Raw genomic sequence first — 21,744 nt, 5'->3', positions numbered from 1 at the left:
GGGCTAGTATCCAAAATCTATAAAGAACTTGTCAAACTCAATACCCAAAGAACAAATTATCCAATCAAGAGATGGGTAGAAGACATGAATAGACAAAGAAGATATCCAAATGGCCAACAGACACATGAAAAAAGCTGAACATCACTTGGCATCAGGGAAATACAAATCAAAACCATAATGAGATCCTACCTCACACCATTCAGAATAGCTAAAATTAACAAGGTAAGAAACAACATATGTTGGTGAGGATGTGGAGAAAGGGGAACCCTCTTACACTGTTGGTGGGATTGCAAGCTGGTGTAGTCATGCTGGAAAATAGTATGGAGGTTCCTCAAAAAGTTGAAAATAGAGCTACCCTATAACCCAGCATTTGCACTACCAGGTGTTTACTCCAAAGATACAAACATAGTGATCTGAAGAGGTACATGCACCCCAATGTTTATAGCAGCAATGTACACAACAGCCGAACTATGGGAAGAGCCCAGACAGGTGTCCATTGAAAGATGAATGGATAAAGAAGATGTGGGGTGTGTATACACACACACACACACACACACACACACACACACACAATGGAATACAACTCAGTCATATAAAAAACCCAAAATCTTCCTTTTGCAATGACATGGGTGAAACTATAGGGTATTATGATAAGCAAAATAAGTTAATCAAAGAAAGACAATTACCATATGATTTCTCTCATATGTGGAAATTAAGAAATACAACAGAGGAGCATATGGGAAGAGAGAAAAAAATAAAACAAGACAAAATCAGAGAGGGAGACAAACCATAAGAGACTCTTAAGCATAGGAAACAAATTAAGGATTGCTGGTGGGATGGGATAATTGGGTGATAGACATTAAGGAGAGCATCTGATGTAATGAGCACTGGGTATTATATATGACTGATGAATCACTGATCTCTGCCTCTAAGAGGAATAATCCATTATATGTTAATTAATTGAATTTAAATTAAAAAAAAGTACTACATGTTGGAATAGGAATGCTGACTCATCACAAAGAATCCATTGAATTCTGCCCATCAATACTCACCAGAAGACTTTTATAAGCTTGACAACAAAGACATAAATTATAAAGCAACACTAATTAGAGCTTACTATATAGAAACTAAGAACTTGCATATGTCAAAAAATGCCATGCCATCATGATTACAACTAATTTGTGAATGGTTCAAAAGAAAAATTATACAAGTGAGATGGAAAAGAATTAAGCAAAGGTGATAAAATGTTAACATTTGAGGACTCTGTGTAGAGGGTAGCTGGTGATTCTTTGAACTAATATTGCAAACTTTTCTGTTGGTATGGAATTATTTCAAAAGAAGAAAAATATAGAAAAAAAAGAAAAAAAATTTACAAGGTCAAATATTGCCAAAAATGAAAATAAGAGACATGTAATAACACTGGAAAATAGTTGTATTATTAGTGATAGACAATGAATTATTTTCTTAATGTGTAAATCATAAGAAAAATTAAATGGCACAACAGAAAAGTTAATTGAACAGGGAAGTTTCAAAAGACCTTTAAGTGGCCAATCAGTGTGTGTGTGTGTGTGTGTGTGTAGTCAAATTCATTATCAGTAAGAAAAATATAGTTTTGAAAGCTGTGATAACATTTTGTCTTATAAATGGCCTCAAAAATTAAATACCAAAAAGCCCCAAATTTGGAGGATTTGTGGGAGGAAGCTGTTCTGCTGATGGGTATCTCAGCTGCTCTAATAATCTGGTTATAATCTGGCAATAGAAAAGGTTTTTAAAGATGTTCAGTCCCTTTAATTTAGCATTTTCTTTTACTTAGTAGAGTTTTATCCTGAGGAAATAATCAGAGGTATGAAATTACATACAATGCAATTCATTCTCATATGATTTAAGTAACTTTATATTAAAAGTCTCACAATCAAGGACTATATCAGTAAATGTCTGATTACTAAGTAGCCATGACCAAGATCCTATTTCAGAAGAGTGTTTATTGACACTGGGAAATATTCACAATATGTACACAGTTCACATTAGTCATCTTTGAATGGTGTCATTATTTTACTGTCAGCAACCTCCTGATTCCATGAAAAGATGATCTACTTAGGTCATGGGACATAAACACAACTGTGATTCTCTTTCTGAAGGAATGAAATGGTTATAAGGAGCATTTGGGAAGCCTAACGAACACTGGGAGAGCCACCTCTGAAGAGTGACGGGGGCTTGCAATAAAATACTGTTTTCCCAGCCCAAGTGTTTTGTTTAACTCTGAAAAACTTGTTCATTAGGATGGTCTTAGAAACAGAAAACATTGCTCCGGGATCCCTTTTTCTTAACATCCAACTTCAATGCCCCCATGTCCTACTTTATGAAAATATGATTTATACATGTTCGAATGCAAAGTATAATCTAATTGTCAAAGTAGAAGGAGAACAAGAGATGAACTGGTCTTCCTTTCTCATTTAATAAGGAATTCATAGTGGGGCACCTGAGTGGTCTGTTGGTTAAGTGGCTGCTTTTGGCTTGGGTCATGATCTCAGGGTCCTGGGATCAAGCCCCACATTGGGCTCCCTGCTCAGCGGGGAGTCTGCTTCTCTCTCTCCCTCTGTCATGCTCTCTCTCTCTCCCTCAAATAAATAAAATATTAAAAAATAGGGAATTCATAGAGAGATTAGGTGATATGCTTAGTTATTATCCTTAATATATAATCAACTGCTTATATATAATAAACTGTTTCTCTACATAATGAGAAAAATACAAAATCCACAATGAGCAGGTGGACAATAAGTATGAACAAGTGAATGACAGATGAAGAAATACAAGTGGCCAGTAAGCATGTAAAAGAGTTTCAACCTCAGAAGTAATAAGAAATGTACTTTTTTTTTGTTAAACCTGTGGAATTCTTCCTTTTCCTTAACACATGACCCCAACCCCAAACAAGAAAACAATCTGACGATCATACAGAGGAAACCTCGGGTCAATAACTGAAAGCGGTCACATCCTTGCTACCATCCCTCTCCTGGTGCCTGAGATACACTCAAGAGTAATATCTTGAGAAAGAAAAAGAAAAAGGCAAACATCACAACAGGGAAGTTAAATGGACAAGCAGGCCACGAAGAAGAGGGACAGTCTGAACAACTGAACGGGGAATATTTTCTTCACATGGAAGGATTCATAAGACTTTGACTTTGACTGGGGGCTCAACTGGATGGAAACATCAAATACTGTGCAAACTTCATGACGTATCCTAATTTCATAAAGCCAGGTTCAATGCAACCAATGGATCCTGGCTTCTGCTTCTTCAGGCACATGTGGAGAAGTCCAAGTTCTTAGTTTTCTTTTCTATCAAGGCCAAAAGCCTCTAACTCCCATATTTGAAATTTTAGGTATTCATACTTTGCAACAAACTCCTCTATGTGGTGAATCATGGTTTTATGCAGAACCAAGCTCATTATAATGCCATAAGTGTTAGCAGAATTCCCCTCAGATTACTTAGGAAGCAGTGCTTAATTCCAGATTGATAAAATGCCATATTAAACCACTTTCTTACTTTCTTCATTAAGAATCAGTATTTTTCAATGAGTGATTTCATACAGTCCCAATTTCAAACTAGGTAGAGTAAAGCAACAAGAAAATTTTGGCAAGATCTGACTCCATTGTAGCTGATATTAAATAACCCCAGAAAATAACCAAATTTCCATTTGAGTTAATGCAAAACATACAAATTTATTAAGCATTCTGGCTGAAAGAGACTGCATTCCAACAACGTGTCTCTTTTATCTGAAAATGCTGGTCAGCTTGCTTTTAGGAAAATAGATTTAATGTTCTTATTCTTGTTCATTTAAAGAATGGTCTTATTTTCATAAAGGCTAATTGATAGGCAGTATTGCGTAACAGCAATATTACCTATTATGTTTTTCAAAGAAGAAAATATGCATATTTGCCCTTTAAATAAAGCAAGCACTTAGTTCTGATGGCTTACAACTTTACTATGGTCTTCCATAATAAAATAAGCTCTTTAGGTTTCTTAAAATAAACACGAAGCCTGAGATCATAGCAAAAGAGAGAGGGAAAAGGATACTGTTTGATTTCATCCACAAGCAAGGGAGTCTCAAGTAATAATTTTCTCAGCTGAGTCCATTAACATGCACTGAGCATATGTATATATGGAATAGACTGCTTTTGCAAATAGAAAAGTACTGTTAGTCTCTACACTAGGAAGCAAATGCTGGGAAGCAAAAACTCCCTCCTCTCCTGGGAGGCACCTGCAGCTCCAGCTCAGCATGCAAGGAAGGATCTTGGCTTCTACAAGATCAGCGGAAAAGCTGGCTCAGTTTAGAATTGTCCTGGAGTAAGCCTAGATTCCTAGCTCAGTTCTGGAGATGAGCTGACGTGGCCTTGGGGGTTCTGCTCCACAGTAAGATGGTCTGGACTACCTTGGACTCTAGACCAGGGGTCCACAAACTACAGTCCTTGGGGACAAGCTGACCTGTTGCCCGTTTTGTAAATAAAGTTTTGTTGAAACACCTGCAAGCCATCTGTCTGTGTGCAGTCCATGGCTCTTCCGGCCGCAGGGGCAGAGCTGAGTCATCGGCAATACCAGAGATCTTTACTCTGTGGCTCCTTAAAAATAATTGCTGACTCCTGCTCTGCCGGAACCTGGGATGGACGCTTATTCTGGACTCAATCTGGAACCCACCCCAAGGCAAATGAAAGCCATGATGTTACCCACTTTTACACCAAGCTTTGCCATTTTGGTATGTTTCAGACATGAATGTTCTTTGAGACTGTATCTTTGGAGGCCTTTTTGAGTGGGCAGGTTATCATGGAGGATAGAGCCACCCCCGTATTGCACTTGATCCCACACCATCCTGTGTCAGTGGGGGAGCACTTTCCCTAGGTTTTGCAACATGGCTTGCTGCTGTCTGATATCTGTGCTCCCACGTGCCTGTGCTTGCAAAGACTTAGGCTTCATTCCTTCTGGCTGAGATGCCCACTCCTCGGTAAACATGAAGGAGCTAGCTAAGCTTAATCTGTACCAATTTTCCATGGAACGACCAGGTTTATGACATAGAATGGGTGAGATTTAAGTGGGAGAGGATTTTGGCTGGTTTGGCAGTACAATAGAAAGGGGGTGGGTATGTTTTGATGCCTGTTCGTGAGTAAAAATAGGAGGAAATGACGAGCTGTGGTTCTGAGGCCCTCACTTACTGGTGTGAATCATTCTGGTTTGTTCCGGCACTCCATCTTTTGTGCTGCACCAAGAGCTCCAGTGTAGGTGGGTAGAAGGGCAGGGCAGTGATGCTGAGAGAGGCAGTATATGGTTATTGGGAGGCTTCCAAAATTGCAGAAGGCTGAGTGGAGCTTTATATCACTTCAATTTCTCAGGACTACTGGGGAATGGATTCTTGGAGGAATTGTCCTGCATGTTTAGTCTGCCATGACAGGAATGGATTATCAAAAGTCAAGCTATACCCGTGACACACAGAGGTCTATGGGCGTCTGCCCTGCTGTCATGGGAACCATATGAATGGGCAGGTGCTTGGTGCTAAGCTGGAAGGTAGATAGCAGAGCTTGTAAACTGATGGCCCTCGGTTCATTCTAGTTGGCAGATGTATTTTGATGGGCTCATGAGTCTTTGACATTTTAAAATAAGTTAATTGTTAATATTTACAAGGGGGAATATTTCATTTAAAATCTGAATTTCCAACTTCTTTCAAAAATTTGAAATCTCTGGGCATTCCGGGGCTCATCCCTACCTGTTAGTGATCACCTACAGTGGAAGAATGGCTACTCTTTAGAGGGAACCTGAGTATTCCAGTTTTGTTTGTTGTTTTCCCTTATACCCAACCCATTTCCGACATTGAGGTTATCCACCTGGCACCTGGGGCCTTTGAGTTTGCAACCCCTGCTCTCTGTGTTGCACAAAGAATTCATGCTATTGCGATCTTATCTTCCTTGGGGGTCATTCTGTCTCCTTTGTCCCTTGCTAAGAGTTTCTACCTCAATTACCTGCTGCAATCTAATCATATTCCGTTCTGACTCTACTGCTAAATGGAATAAACAGCCCATCTGGGGGAAGATGCCCGAACTCTAGTCATTAAGAACTCTAGTCATTAAGTAGAGCCATTTATTATATTGATCTAAGTGAATGTAAAGAGTCAACATACCTAGTGTACAAGGGTTATTTCTGCATAGCTAAAAACTAGCCTTTTACTTATCATTTCTTCTCCATAGGTTTCTGGCGATGATGCCTCTCATTGTTTCTGAAGAAGATGAAAGCTCATTTGTCGGGATGCATTCACAGGATGTATCTGCATTTAGTGATACTGGAAATAAGTGTTGCTAAGACACTTAGGTTGGCCTTTTAGAAACCCTGTATTTCTCTCTAGGTGGAACAAAAATGAGACGTGCAAAGAAAATTTTAAAAAATAGATACCTGTCATACTGTTGGGAGTCATAGGTTAGTAATCATTCTGGACCTTTTTTTTCACTGACACCTCCTACAAAGAAAAAGACAAGAAAAAAAATACCACAGGTTATAACCTGTATTTTCCATAATGTTTTTGTTTCAAACAATATCACATGCATTAATTAGCTTGAGGCAGTTTGTTACTCTCAACTCACAACTAGGGAAATTGAAGCATTGGCGGGCTCTGTGATACGTGTAAATTTACAAGACGTTTTAATTATAATCTCAGGGTTCCTTCTATAGATACATCTTTAACATCATTATTTTTATTCAAGATTGCATGTCTGTTTTTCCATCTCAATTTCAACAACGCTACCAGCACACTGACTTGCTGCTTTCCCTGAGAGGGGCTAGGATAGATTGGGATCTTCAGTCTGGATCCTTCCTTCTCCAAGTGAGGAGGGCCCATCTCAGATTCATGCAGTGGCCTCCATCCCTGCTTCCAGCTCTCTCTGAGGCCAACCTGTGTCCCTCCTGTCCCTTCGAGGCTTTGGTTCCTCAATCTTTCCTAAGCAAAACAATTCCTGTGTTTACATAAGCTGTCAGGTTTCTGCCACTTGCAACCAAGAGTCTTGACTGATAATACCAATATTAAAATAAAATATTAACACAAATGTGTCCAAATAGTTTTGTTCCCTTTTTATGATCTCAAAGGTGAAACTATAAAATCCTAGTTATGTTCTTGCCATACCATCAAATAAAAAAAAAAAAAATCTTTGTTTTCAAAATTTCAATTGAATAGGCATATGACCTACAGAATCTATATGAAGTAGAAAGTACCCAGAAACAAGAAAAAATCTGATTAAGGCTTTAAAAATATTGTCACCACAAAATTTAGTACTAACTTGCCTACTCAGTACTATTCTCATTTAGTATTACCATTACTGTAACTGTACGATTATCATTGCTAGAACATTAATATTATACTAGTACTGTTATTATCATGGTACTTTGGCATTTGGTAGTATTTAGTGCTATTTTCCTTCAATGACCTCTTGAGTTTTATAATGTAATTGTAGGAAAGTCCAATAACCCTCTTGAGTAGGCAGGGGTCTGGGGCCTCTTTTCCTGGCTGTCCTGTGACATAGCGTGGGGTCAGCGAAGCGCCCTATCCTGAGGACTGGGTACAGAGAAGGTCCACCACAGCCTGGGGCTCAACAGCTGGTTATTGAGATCAAAGGGGAAAACAAAGTCCAAAGAGCTTAAAAATTAAGAAAGCTGTGTGTGTGTGTGTGTGTGTATGTGTGTGTGTTTGGTCATGAAAGGAAATAAACTCGGTGAAGGCTTGCACTTAGTAGGTCAGTGAGGAGGAAGTATCAGGTGACGATGTGCCAGAAGGCTCCTCTCCATCCCGGAAGGGCTGAGTCATGGTCTGCACATCACTTGTTCAGCAAGTCCCACTGCTCATGGGCAGGGAAGAGTCCTCAGTGAGACCCAACGTGGTCTGAGTCCTGGGACCATCAAAGGTGAAGCTCCTCTCATAGCTTCAGCGTCTCAGCACCAACTGAGGTGGAGAATGGCACTCAGTTTAGCCTCCTAGGCAAGCTCTACTGGAATGGAGGACATTCCTTTTACAGGAATCATTCATTTCTTTGGTCAGTCAGTCCAGAGGCCCTAATTGAGGGGCTACTCTGCTCAGGCAGTCCCCCAAGCTTTGCCCAAAGACAGCCCCTGGGCCTGTCCAGCAGGGTCTGCTAATGCAGCAAGGGGAGAATCAAGTTAAAAAAGGCAAGAATGTACACAGGTTTCCCCTTGGGCCTGGGATACAAAGGGGGCAGAGATCACTTCTACTTGGGACTATCCAGAGAGGCTTCTCAGTAGAGGCGATCTGGACCCGAAGGCTCTCGTCTTCACTAGGCCTTTCCACAGGTCATGATTTAATGCTTTCTTCTCATTCTAGTGCTCGAGGCACAGGGACTACTCTGGGTAATTTTTTTTTTTTGAAAGATTTTATTTATTTATTTGACAGAGAGACACACTGTGAGAGAGGAAACGTAAGCAGGGGGAGTGGGAGAGGTAGAAGCAGGCTTCCGGCTGAGCAGGGAGCCCGACGTGGGGCTCGATCCCAGGACCTCGCTATCATGACCTAAGCAGAAGGCAGGTGCTTAATGACTGAGCCACCCAGATGCCCCCATGTAATTTTTTTAACTAATGCAGTTTTAAGGAGAGTTTGAGTATCTAATTTGAGTTTTTAAAGCTGCATGGCTACCAAGACAAAGCAGACCAGTCAGAGGGCTACAGCAGGTCTAAGGGAGAGATGAAGGCAGCAAGAACTAGGATGGTGGCTGCAGAAGGTGAGGGACTCAAGTGACATTAAAGAAGTAGAAATAATAAGACACTGGGATGGATGCTATTTGGGCGTTTAATACTGGGCTGAAAACCAGGAATACAAATTGGTTAAGATAGAGGCTATTGGCCCCAAGGAATTTATAATCCATTTTACCAACTGTCTGGGAAGGCAGAGCCCGCTGGCCCGGAGCGGCTAAACATACCAGCCGCATACACGGTGTGCCAAGAGGTGGTATGGAGAATCGCTCAGGGCTGTGCCTTCTTCCACCCACTTATCACTCTCAGTCCAATGCCATGTCCCTTAGGTGAAGCTCGTTCCCCTTGCAAGAATGGAAAAGTGGACATTCACCTCCAAAACACCTAAAATGCATTTATATTTAAAAACATACAAAGGATGGAGAAGTTGTTATTGAGTTATCTGAAACTGGAAAGCATACAGCATTATTACAAACACATAGGAAGTAGGTCCAGGGACTCTGGGAGACACTGAGCTCCATGCAATCTTCTGTGAGCTCAGAGACCATCTTGGACTGTGTGGATGGAAATGTAGCCTAGAGGACAACAGCCAGACCATGTCTGGGCTGCTGTATTTTAAGAGAAAGCCTCAAGTAGAATGTTCAGGCTGATGGAAACCACATCTTAAAGAAACGTAGAAGGCAGTCACATGAAGGTTAGGGGATGATCTTCGAATATCTGAGGAGCTGTCATGTGGAAAGAGTTCAGGGTGTTAGTGGACAGAGGATGGCTGGAGAGGTGCTGCTGGGAACCCCTGAGGGGACAGGGGACTTTCTCTGCTTGACAGAAGGTGCACATCTCCAGGCAGGAGAAAATGCACAAAGGTGCACCTTCTCCCGACCTCGGGCTGCTCTTGTTCTCAGGACAGATCAAGCCTCTCTTAAGAAGACCAGAGTCTTTATTCTGCAACAAAGCGGGTGCCAGGTATGTAACATGGTTCCGGGGATTTGCTAAAGGCCTGCTCCATGCTTCCCCTTAAAGTTCTTCTCTAAAGCTTTATTCCTTTAGTTCCGCAGATCTCAAATGCTCGGGGGTGGAGATGGGGGGCACTCTGGTCTACTTAAAGAATATAATGAAAGTTACAGGCCCCTTCCCTTGAAAGATGGGTAGACGATTTGGCAAATATTTTCAGACTTAAATTGGTAGTACAAATACTACCTATTGAATAGGATGAAAAGGAGACACGCTGTTAGGAGTTAGTTGGACAGTTAGGTAGTCAGAGCCAGGGACCCCAACAAGAAAGTATGGAGGCAGGACAGCTAAAACAGCATTAACATCCTGCTTTGCAGCTTAGACAGGACCTCACCAGCATTCTGCTTTGCAGTCTTTGCAGAAATGACTTCTGCAAAATGTCCTAAAATAAGACAATTAACCACAAAGCATTTGTCACTATCACAGCCAAGAGACAGTTAAGACATAAGCTCTCAGATGTCAGCAAAAGAGACCATTAGCATATGGACGTTAACCTAATAGGTAGACAGATAGGTGACCAAAGCCCTGATTGGCACAGCACAGCACACCCTGATTGCTTAAGATAGTTTCACAAAAGAGCTCATAAAACCCCCTCAACATAGAAACTCCAAGGGCAACCCTCTTTTGTCCCCTCCATCTCCAGGAGCTTTGCACTCTTGCTCAATACACTTTGTTTTGCTGCCCACCACTCTTTGGATCTACTTCTACATTCTTTGAAGTGGTGTGACCAAGAACCATGTGCACTAAAGGCAGAGAAATCCTCCAGTGTGAGCTATTTTTGGTCAGGGGCAAAGCAAATGGGACCTACAAGCAGTAGATCCCTTTGTGGGTGGAAGAAAGATGGGTTTCAGAAAAGCAAGGCTGAAGGCTAAAGAGGAATTCTCTAATCCCAGGATTTGGTCTAGGGCCACTCCATTTATGCCATCAGACACCTTCACAAGCTCTAGATCATTTGAGATGAATTATTCATGTTGCCTGCTCCTGGAGGGCTTAGGTGAAGAACCAGCATGTACCTTAGCAGCAGAAGAGTTGACCAGAGGGATAAAAGATGTGGTTGGAAGCACTGAGGAAAGTGTGATTAATTCTATCTATATGAGGAGGACCCACAGTGACATTTGAGCTTGGCTTTGAAAAATGAGCTAGGATATTTTCCAGGAGAAGAATAAAGAGTATGGCCCATGATCAACAAAAGAACAAAATGTAGAGCATCTTGGCACAGGATACATGATTTGGGGTGGGGAGGGAAAAGAACATTCCCAAGAAAGAAACTGCAAATATACTTAGGGGCCAAATGGTGAAGGGTCTTGAAAGGTTTGCCACGGAAATCAGACTTCATCATAAGGGAAATAGGGAGCTAGGGAAGGTCCTGAAGAGAAAGACCCAAGTTGAGAAAGGTAAGTCTGCTGTAGTGTGGAGAGGACTCCTCGGGAGCCAAACCCCTTTGGTGGCACCTCTTTGTGCAGAATCACAAATCACAAATCACAAAAAAAAAAAACTATTTTTTTTTTCCTGTCTTAGTGTTCAAGGTCGCAAAGCTAGACTAAAGCCAGAGAGAATACCTCTAACTCTATCTTGGAAAACCCCAGTGCAGTTGCCCAGACTGCACAATATTTTGTCCGCGGTGTTTCCTTTTTTCTATAGAAATGACAACATTAAATGGACAATGGTAAAAATTACCCCTTGAAAAATCTTTCCATATGGACCCAGTGAGTCATTGCTTATATAGTCTGTACATAATTAACATGAAACCCCACATCTCCCTCACGTCTTTACATCAACCTTTTCTGAGGAGGGTTCTGGTAGCCTTTTCAAGGCCATCTTTCTTTCTTTCTTTTTTTTTTTTAAAGATTTATTTAATTTATTTATTTGACAGACAGAGATCACAAGTCGGCGAGAGAGAGGAGGAAGCAGGCTCCCCACAGAGCAGAGAGCCCGATGCGGGGCTCGATCCCAGGACCCCTGGATCATGACCTGAGCTGAAGGCAGTGGCTTAATCCACTGAGCCACCCAGGTGCCCCTCAAGGCCATCTTTCTTAGTGTGCTTCTCCTTGGACCTCTCAGGAGTGAGGGCACCAGAGTATCATGTGGCCTGATGCATCAGATCAGTGAGATAAGAGCCGCCTGGGTGGTCCAGTCATTAGGCGTCTGCCTTCGGCTCAGGTCAGGTCCCAGGGTCCTGGGATTGAGCCCTGCGTCGGACTCCCTGCTCGTCAGGAAGTCTGCTTCTCCCTCCCTCCCTCTCGCTCTCTCCCCCTGCTTGTGCTCCCTTTCTATCTCGCTCTCTCTGTCAAACAACAACAACAACAACAACAACACCCAAAAACAAAACAGTGAGATATACAGGACTTATCAGATATACAGCCCTCATGGGTTGTCCAAGGAAGCCATGAGTGCACTGGGGGGTGGGTTGGGGTAACATTCACAGGCAAATCTCTTGATTCAGTTCAAAATGTCAGATACCTGAATGTTAGGTTACCACAGACTCTAAGCTGCGACCATTAACGCCAGGAAGGCTCTCAAGGGAGGACACGCCCACCCTCTCACCTGACATTGGCACCTGACACAAACATAGATAATCCATTCTTCCTAAATAGAAGGATTTTAGAGATCATATCAATATGAGTGGAGGGCAATGCTTGTGGATGTGTCTTGAAGTTGTGTTTACCTAGCAAACAACTGTTTTTACTATGTTTATTTGGTATTGTGGGGCATAGGGCACTATCAGACTTTATGGGATGGGGCCAGAGCCCCCTGCCCCACTTGGTCCCCACTCTGGCCTTGTCATTACTCTGTGGCATCTGGAAACACAGCTGGGTGAAGGCAAATGGCTGTCCCTTCAGAGTGGTCTGCACCTCACGCAGGAGGACAATGAGGTTGTGAGTATCCATCAGGAGCCTTGTGCCCCCATTTTGAACATCCTCTCCCTTCTGGAGTTTCCCTCTCTATCCCCTGACCCTTATAGGGAAGGGCCCATTTCCATCAAAACTTTAGCTCTGACATTTGGGAAACACTTTTAAGAACAAGTTCAAGCCCAGGTATAGAGGAAAGACCTCCAGAGTGGGCATCATTGGGCATCATTCCAGACACTTTCTCAACTCAGTAGGCTGGCGATCTCAGATGGCTCCTTACCTCTCTGAGTTTCATTTGTAAAAAAATGTCAAAATTACCACCCTTCAGGGTTATGATGAGGACCAAGGGGATTTAAAAATGCTTTGTAGATTTAAAAGTAGGACATCAACATAAGGTTTTGGAAGATTTCACTACTATTGTAGTCACTATTATGATCTACTGATCTCTTAGCCAGGCCCAATCATCCCTATGTTGTGAGAAATTGGAACTGCTATCTGGCCTCTGCTTTGAGGTTATCCTGAGATGGTTTAAAGAGTTATAACAACACAGAAGTCCACCTCCCTAGATCCCATCATCACCAAGATAAAATGGAGGTGAAATTTCTCCTTTCTTCCATCTGCCATTCTCCTCTTTCTAGACTTAATTTTACCTTTTGGGAATTTTCTTTCCTTTCAAGGTTACCTTTCATGGTCACTTAAATTTGTTATGGGGAACAAAGAAGGTTGGGTACCAGATGAATTTGTCCCCAAGTCTATAACTTCCTAAATCAGCCCCAGTTGTCCTTTGCTGAGGTCTTTGCATTTTAATAGTGAATCTAGGTTCCAGTGAAGTGAATATATAATAGTTGAATATATGATGATAGTAATAAGAGGTCAAATAGAAGAGAATAGAGGCAAGGCGTAATTCAAATCATACCACACTGTTATTCACCTTTTCTTAGTATATGTGCTGCCGAAGCGAGCACTGTTATCCACCTTTTCTACCTGGTAAAACTAACCCTACTTGGCAGTGTTGTGTAAGAAAAAAATCAGTAAGAGGAACAATTTGAAAAGCCAGCACAGTTAGACTGGGAATGGGCTGATTAAAATGGAGCACAAGGCTGTGATATAGATGTGGAAAAAAGTAGTAGCTTATACTTGTGCTGTGGCCCAGACGTTAGTCGGAGTGGATCACCTCTAAGGGCAGAAGGAAGGGACAAAATTCCTCTGCTGGATGTGGTGGGCAAGCAACTAGGGTCTCACGTAGGGGACATCAGCAAATGACTATTGAATGGCAAAGCTATAATTTTCATTTGGGATTTTCGGCAGTCGCTGAGAAGTTTGGAGAGTGAGATAATACAACCAGGATCTGTGATTGAAATTGAGCCTAATTTGCTGTGGCTGATTTTTTTGTTCTTGGTAAAATGATTAGCCTTGATGTCTACCCCACTCACCTCTTTTAATTCATATCCAACAATCTCCTTGCGAGGCTCATTTCTGCTCTTCGTTTTAACCTATGTTCATGCCAAATACTTGTCCCTTTCTCTCTCTCTCTTCCATTTTTTTTCCTTCTCTCTCCCAGGTAAAGTCACTGCAGCATGAAAAGAGGGTGGGTCCTGCCAGTTACCAACAGAATAAGTCAGGGGATGTTCAAAGTCAAGAGTCATTGTTCTCAGGGTGGGGACAAGGTCATCCACCTCAAAGTGGAATGTTGACCCATGGTGGTATTCTTCAATTCTCACGTGCTAGGTTCTGGGGCCACAGCCTGAGTAAAATCCTGTTTTCTGCTTTGAGGACTAAGTGGTAGACAATGGTAGGAATGGGGTTCTTGGGCTTAGACTAAGGTTTAAAACAAAACCCCCCTGTGAATCTAAAATCATCTGTTACATTCACTTTATCATCACCCTGAATGGAACTCGGAACAATTTGTAGCCACATAACGTAGTGACAGAAAAGTCAAGAAGAAAACAGCCAGTAGAAGTTTTAAGAGAATCAACTTGACGCCGCCTAGGTTTACAGCGCACTTGCCTCCAAGCTACCTTTCTCTGCAGGGGGATCATCATCTCTGAACGTTTCTTGGAGAAGAAGCTTGTCTCTTAAGAGGAAGCAGATGGGTGGTTTGAGGAAATGTCTGACACAGCAGGAGAAACAGCTTCAACAGAGGCCCTGTTGGCCAAAGCGAGCAGTTAAAACTGCCTCTACTGACACCTGGTGGAGAATAGGTAGCTTCCCCGTGCCAAGGGAAATAAAGTACGCATGCTTGTGTGCTTGTGCGTGTGTGTGTGTGTGTGTGTGTGTGTGTGTGTGTGTGTGTTGAAGGCACTGGAAACGAATTCATCATGGCAGGGAAATTAAATAACTCCCGAGGAATGAGGATACCATGCAGAACCACCAGATGCTTGAATATATAATTGTGGTTAGGTGACTCACTAAGACACATGCATGAAAAACAACAAACGAGAATGTGAAAATAAAACATTAGGACTGAAGCAAATGACTTATTATTGATTTCTTACAAGTGTTTGATGATGAATAAGGCAACAACAACCAACAAGAACTTACTTCCTGCACCCGTCTCCCCACTCTCCAGACCCCGCACAGCGTTTGACAGAGGGAACATTTACATCCTGAGAAGTTGGTGCCGCCCAGACTGGGCTTGTGCTCTCTGCCTCTGGAATCTGCTGTGAGCTCCTTGCAGATATTTTTTTAAAAAAGATTTTATTTATTTATTCGACAGAGAGAGAGAGAGGGAGCGAGAGAAGGAACACAAGCAGGGGGAGTAGGAGAGGGAGAGGCAGACTTCCCGCTGAACAGGAAGCCCGATGCGGGGCTTGATTCCCAGGACTTCGGGATCATGACCTGAGCCAAAGGCAGATGCTTAACGACTGAGCCACCCAGGTGCCTAACCTTGCAGAATTTTAATCCTCAGGGAAAAATAGTCATCTTCCCTAAGGAGGTCTTATGAAGACTGATTTGCCCCTAAAATTACTTTAAAAGGAAAACAGAATTCTCCTAACAAATATCGTTATAATTGTTTACTACTTCTTAAATGCTAAGTGGTGGGAGGTGAAGGGGGACTATGTTACACAGTTCCTACGGAAAGATAATTCATACATTTTACATTGTCTCCGTTCTCCCCTTCCTTGGGTTCCTGTTTGATGCTGCTTGATGAAGGTCCTTTGGGCCAACTTTATTGGTAAAGGCAATGGTTTCTTGTCAAGTGTCATGTGCATAGTACAGCACACACAGCTGGATTTTGCCTTTTAACAATCTGTTTTAAAGGCGATTTTCAGGAATGCACCAGAGCAATTACTAGTTCAAATTTGTATGAATGAATCCATTGCACTTAAGTCATAAAGGAGGGGCTGGGGCACTGAATGAGAATTTAGCATTGTTATTTCAAAATAATGACAGGAACCGTAGTGAAGGGTTGAGGCAGGGAGCTGGGATGGGCAGATCCAGGTGGGAGACAAGAAGGAAAAGCCCCTGAAAGATTCACGTAGTTCTAATTTCCGTACGTTTTTTTATTCCTTGGTATTTAGGTTAAAGTTAGAATGTATATCTCTTCAAATGAGCTGACTTGAATGTATGATTCTGGGAAGAAAAAGTGTGTAAGTCCACATATCCCTCCTCCTGGAGTTCTGGGACACAGAGATCCCAACTCTCTCAGTTCATGGCACCTCGTGTTTCAGTAATTTGTTCACAGTGACCCCAGGTCAAAAGAAACAAACTTTCTATTTTTTAAGTAATAAGATCCAAACAGCCTAACAGTAGTGTGTGGTGTCTGACAGTCGTTGCTGGGTTTCCCTTAAAAATCAAAGATATTCCATGGTGTAACCACGGGTCTGCCATGGCACTCCCAGGGTGTCTTGAGCATGAACACAACTGTGGGGGTAGGTCGCCCTACTGTCACTCTCTTATCCCCTGATGCCATTCACCTGCTACTGTGAGTGGCTAGGAGTCACTGGACAGCCCTAGTCTTTTATGTCCTGTCTGATTTCACAGGCCTGCAGAGAACGCTCTGCCCCTGCCTCTTGCCATCCTTCCCGATGGTGGCAAAATCATGACCACCGGGGTTTATCCAAAGTGCACAGCTAATCAAAAACCATTAGCTATGGACCAGAGAACACATTTTAAAAAGTGGCAACAAATCCATTGCACCTTACCAGTGGACTTCTTGTACTCAAGCCACCCTCTTCCCCCTCTCCTGGCTCAGGTGCTTCTTTCCTTAGCTTCTCAAAGTGTGGCGCCCAGACCAGCAGCATCTCCCAGGAATGCTATAGAATGTAGATGCTCAGGACCTAACCCAGATTCACTAAATCAGAAACTCTGAGGGTGGGGCCAGCAGCCGTGTTTTTGACAAGCCCTCCAGGTGATGAGTCTGGTGTGTGCAGGAGTTCCAGAACCTCTCATGGCTTTCCAGCCTCCCTGCACTTGCCTGCTCATTACCCAAGATCAGAAGCTAAAAGGTAGGGACCACCCCTTCTTGTACCCACCCGCTGGCCCAGGGATCAGCACGCGGCAGGTACTCAAGACACACTTGTTAGTGACTGAAGCTAGGGCAGCTCTCCTTCCTGATCAGGAGGGGTAAACACTCTGGCCTGGCCTGCACCTCCAAGAGGGTGCCGACATTGCGTCTAAATCATCTTGCATTTCTTCTGGGCTGTATTTTCCATATTTATAAATCAGCTTTCCCTAAATTCTCTCCAAGATTTTTACATTCCTTCCAGCTCAGGAAGCCAAAAACGAGATGCCATGATTTAGCCAGTGTGTATCCTGCTGGGGAGGGGGGAGGGCATTTCTGCATGTTTCTTAAATTCCATCCTCCCAGCATTGTGATTATTTTCTGAACAATAGAATGAGATTGCTGATTCATGCTCCGCTCACGGCGGCTCCAGGCATCTTTTTTCCCCCCGCTGTACTTGTGCCGATATAACACAATAATGTTCTATTCATCTCTCTGAATTAAAAATGCCAACAGCTCAGATATGCAACTGAGGGGTTCCCCCCCACCTTATTTAAAGGCTTCCCACAAATAACACATTTTGAAACATTATACGGCATTCACTTTGAGCCATTTGGCTCAGGCAAGGATGGTTAGCCCTTATCTTTTCACCAGCCACTCCTTGCACAATGCCAGACACACCGTATTTATACAGTTGAATGAGTCACCTACTCACTTCCTGAGGTTCAAACCTTATCCTTCTATTCCGCCCTGATAGATGACAACAAGCCCTCTGTCAAGTACAGGGAGAAAGCCCAGTTCTCACATTCAGGCTCACGTTTGGATCCAGTCAAAGAAGGGGACTGACATCCTCAAGTTCCATTCCTCAAGTTCATGCAGCCCCAGCCTGCTGGCACACTGCCTGCTGTTCCCGTCCTGGCCTTCCCGCAGCCGTGAGGTCTCTGGTCCCCTCTCCGCTCAGCCATGCCACGGGTGGCCAGGGCCAGCTGTGAATTTTTGTTTCCCAGCTGCAGAGTGGAACCGGTGAGACCGCTTAGAGCTCCTAAAACACTAATATCAACCAGAGCCGCGTAACGAGTCACCTGGGTGGGTTTGCAAAGTCCCAGTGCCCAGTGTGTATCCTCAACCAGTTCGATCTCAGTCCTCAGTTTTGTAAAGCTGCCCAAGGGGTTTAGATGTGCAGCCAAGGTTGAGCACCACTGCTCTAAAATAGTGTCTGGGGGCGCCTCCCTATTCTGCTCTTGCTCCATTTGGATCTCCTTTCAACACGGAGGTCGGAGTGGTCCTTTGAGAATATATAAGTCAGTGGGTGAGCTCTCTGCTCGAAAAGCTGCTGGGGCGCCCATCGTCTGCCCCATTTGACTCTCTGCCATCTTCTCCTACTTTGCTCCCTACTTCAGCTTCGCCAACCCCTTGTTCTTCCTGGAATATGTTATCCTTTCCCCCACCAGAGAGAGTTTGCATGGGGATTGTTCCTCTGCCTGAAATGCTTGACCCCCAACACCCGCTCAGGTCCCTCCCTCACCTCCACTAAGTCTTGCAAACCTTAACCTCGCAGAGATGCCTACCTTGACCGCCTGCTCCTTGCTGACTTGCCCTTCCCTGTGCATTGGCTTCCCCACTCCCCTCATCCTGCTCTAGTCTTACATTTCCCACAGTATATAGCATGTCTTAATATGCTGCACACCTTACTTCTTTTCTTCTTGTTACTTATTGTTCTGTCTCCCCATGCTAGGAGGTCAGCTCCTTGTGGCCAGCGGTCTTTGTCTTGTTCACCCATATCCCCAAGTGCTCAGATAGTGTGTGGCACACGGCAGACCCTTAATAAATACTCGTGAAATGAAGAACGATGTTCTCTTCTGTAGGTGGTGGTGGAGACGGGGGCTGAATGGAGGAGGGAAGGCTCAGTGAGGCATGAAGAAAATGAATTTTCTCAAAAATGACAGATTTTGAGGGAACACTTATCATTTGATTCTAATTATAAGTCAAGGGAAGGGACCGCCAGGCGATGTCTAGGTTAAAAAAAATCACACAGAGACAGAAAGCTGATGGGTGGTTATCTAGGGTGGGGCAGTGGGGGTGGGTGGTGGGTTGGCTCAGGGACAGGAGTGACTACTAATGGAGCAAGTGCTCTTTGGGGGTGATGGAGATGCCCTAACAGCAGATTAGGGTTAGAGCTGCATGACTCTGTAAAATACTAAAATCCGCTGAATTGTACAGTTTCAGTGGGTGGACTCTGTTGCGTGAATTATGTCTCAATAAAACTGTTAAAAATGCACACTTAACGGAAGCATCCAACAGTGTCATATCTAACGCTGAAAAAGAAAAAGCTGTTATTATTTCTTATCAGTCATCTGGATTTTCCCTGGCTTGAGTCCGGAATCAGAGCTGGGATAGACTTCTTAGCCCTTATGGGTTGTCAGAGACATCTATTAGTCAGTAAAGAAATGCAAACCAAGGTTTAACTCAAGGTTAAGGAGGGTTTAACTCAAGAGTAATTTATTTGGATTAAATGCCATTCCCTTAATAACTTCCACACCTCCCCAAATTCTGGTCTTTTTCAGGACCAGTAGTTTTGGAATGCAAGCAGCCACTTTGTGTGCAACAGAGCTTCGTACAGATGGACACTTTGGAACTTGTAATGCCAAGAAAGACTCTAGCCATGTTGACATTTACCATCCACGGATGACCACTTGTTCCACACATCACAGAGTTTTGTTTGTCTGTAGCTGTGGACTGAGATGCTGCTTGGCCAGCAGCCCTGTGAACTTCTTTCAACTCACTGATGTTCTGGTTATCTATGAACATGTATGGAACAATAACAGCATGTTATGATTAAAATGATGGATGGCAACAGCTCAATGAGGACCATGCTGCCTCCCCTGGGGGAGCTCAAGAGCAAGCCCTGTTAGGCTAAGAAGGGCAAAACCTTCCTTCTGCTCACCTGCCCATTTCTCTGCTCACGATCTTGACATGAGCTTGCCAAGCACAGAGCATCTGGTTGAAGGTCAGGATGTCAGGAGGCTGCTCCGAGTCCTGCCTTCAACCATTTCACCAGGAAGTCCCTAAGATGTGAGTAAGGGTGCGATACAGGAAGTTTCTTGGGGACTGCTAGGTCTCCAGGAAATTCCTGAGGACACAGCCAATATCTCATCAATAGCCAAATGAAAGGAAGAGACATTTACAGCTGTTTTCTGCTCATTGATGAAACAACGGGTTAGAGAGACAGAGAAACTTGCCCTGTTTCTCCCAGCTGGTGAGAGGAGGAGTTGGGATGCGAACCCAGAGCAAGTGTTCTTGATTGCTGAGACACTGCTTCCCACCCGCCATATGCACATCCCTCAGCTGGGTGCCATGATGGGCACAGGGATGACTAAGCCCTCCTCGTTCCCTCTGCCAGCACTGCCCAGTGACAGAGATGACAGAACATAATTTTAACTAGGATGTCGTGTTTGGTACTCTCGTAGAAGTGCAAAGGGCCATGGAAATGAAGTACATGCGGGAGAAAGAGTTACCAAAAAATCCCAACTCTTCAAAACATAGATGCTCTGCAAATCATTATGCCATCCTTGCAGTGGAGGTCACGTCAGTCTTCCTGGTCTAGATCCAGCTGTGAACTGAGGTTGTGCATAGGGTGGGTGACTGGGCTAAAATTATTCTGAACATGCAATTTGGATGCTTGGACAGAGTATCTACATCAGCCTGTTTTAGTATCCTTTGTACGCTTTCCTATGGGAAAAAGACAGTATGTCTCTTACAGAGATGTTATGAAGATTAAATGAGTTGATATAACAGAAGTGTGCATTTACCAAGTGCCACCCACAAGCTAGGCCTGTGTTCATGTCTCTGGAGTTCCTGTCTCTGTTACACGTAGGATGGGCCCTTAGGTGTAGTAAGTGCTCAGTAAATGTGAGTTGTTATTGTTATGTCTCATTAATCATAGATTCTAGAAAATTGGTTAACGGCATAGGGTTCTGGCCATTCTGTTTCACATTGAGAGAGGAGCTCGCATGCTCTCTTCCTGAGGTGACTGAGGTGGATGGAAAGGGAGTCAGGGAGAAGAGGGTTCACTAAGTGTCATTGTTATCCGGGGAGAACTTGGTTTACTCCATACAATATTAGACATACTATTTGTCAGGGCAATTTTTTACAAATTTTTTACAGAACCGTTGGCAACATAAGGAAACCATGGGCTTTCCATTCTCTAGCCTGCTACCGTATAAAAGATTTGATGAGAGGATAACTCCTTTCTCTGAGGGCAGCAGCATTTGTAAAACTGACTCTTTTGAGCAGCATTGAAACAATTAATGAGTACCATTTGGGTATTCTCTGTTGGGACTTCAACTAATGTTTTCTCTGTGAGGGAACATTTACAGCAATATTTTTCTACTTCCCCTCAAAAACATAGCTTTCATCTAAAAATGATTGTCTTAATGGCTGTGATTTGGTACCCTTCTGTTTTACCATCTCTAGGGTTATGAAAAAGTTTATTGTAAACAAGACCCACTTGGCTACCCATCTTCTTATATGAAAGACACTGGGCCTGGGTCATCAACTTGCCTTGTTGATTTTACCAGCCAGAGAGAGAAATGAAGCACAGGATTTTCAGGAGAAATAAATTCAAGTGATTGGAAAACTAAGATTTCCAGAAAAAGAGAAGTCAGCCAGTTTCTAAAACACCAAATAATTAATGAGATCCCACATGACATGCA

General features: G+C 43.2%; 1 protein-coding gene across 1 annotated transcript in view; it reads right to left on the bottom strand.

Moving 5' to 3' along the window:
* The window catches only part of LOC111155005 (thyroid hormone receptor beta), a 214,149-nt gene that overhangs the window by 99,283 nt on the left and 93,122 nt on the right, over positions 1-21,744 (bottom strand). The window contains exon 2 of the mRNA XM_022514998.1: positions 6,431-6,494. Within this exon, the coding sequence (XP_022370706.1) occupies positions 6,431-6,452 (22 nt within the window). The 5' untranslated portion in view covers positions 6,453-6,494. The remainder of the gene's footprint in view (positions 1-6,430; positions 6,495-21,744) is intronic.

Source organism: Enhydra lutris, unplaced genomic scaffold (genome assembly GCF_002288905.1).
Source record: "Enhydra lutris kenyoni isolate GAN:26980312 unplaced genomic scaffold, ASM228890v2 scaffoldscaffold39, whole genome shotgun sequence".
Classification (NCBI taxonomy): domain Eukaryota; kingdom Metazoa; phylum Chordata; class Mammalia; order Carnivora; family Mustelidae; genus Enhydra; species Enhydra lutris.
Note: the sequence above shows the minus strand (reverse complement) of the source record. Positions and strands in the feature narration are given on the sequence as shown.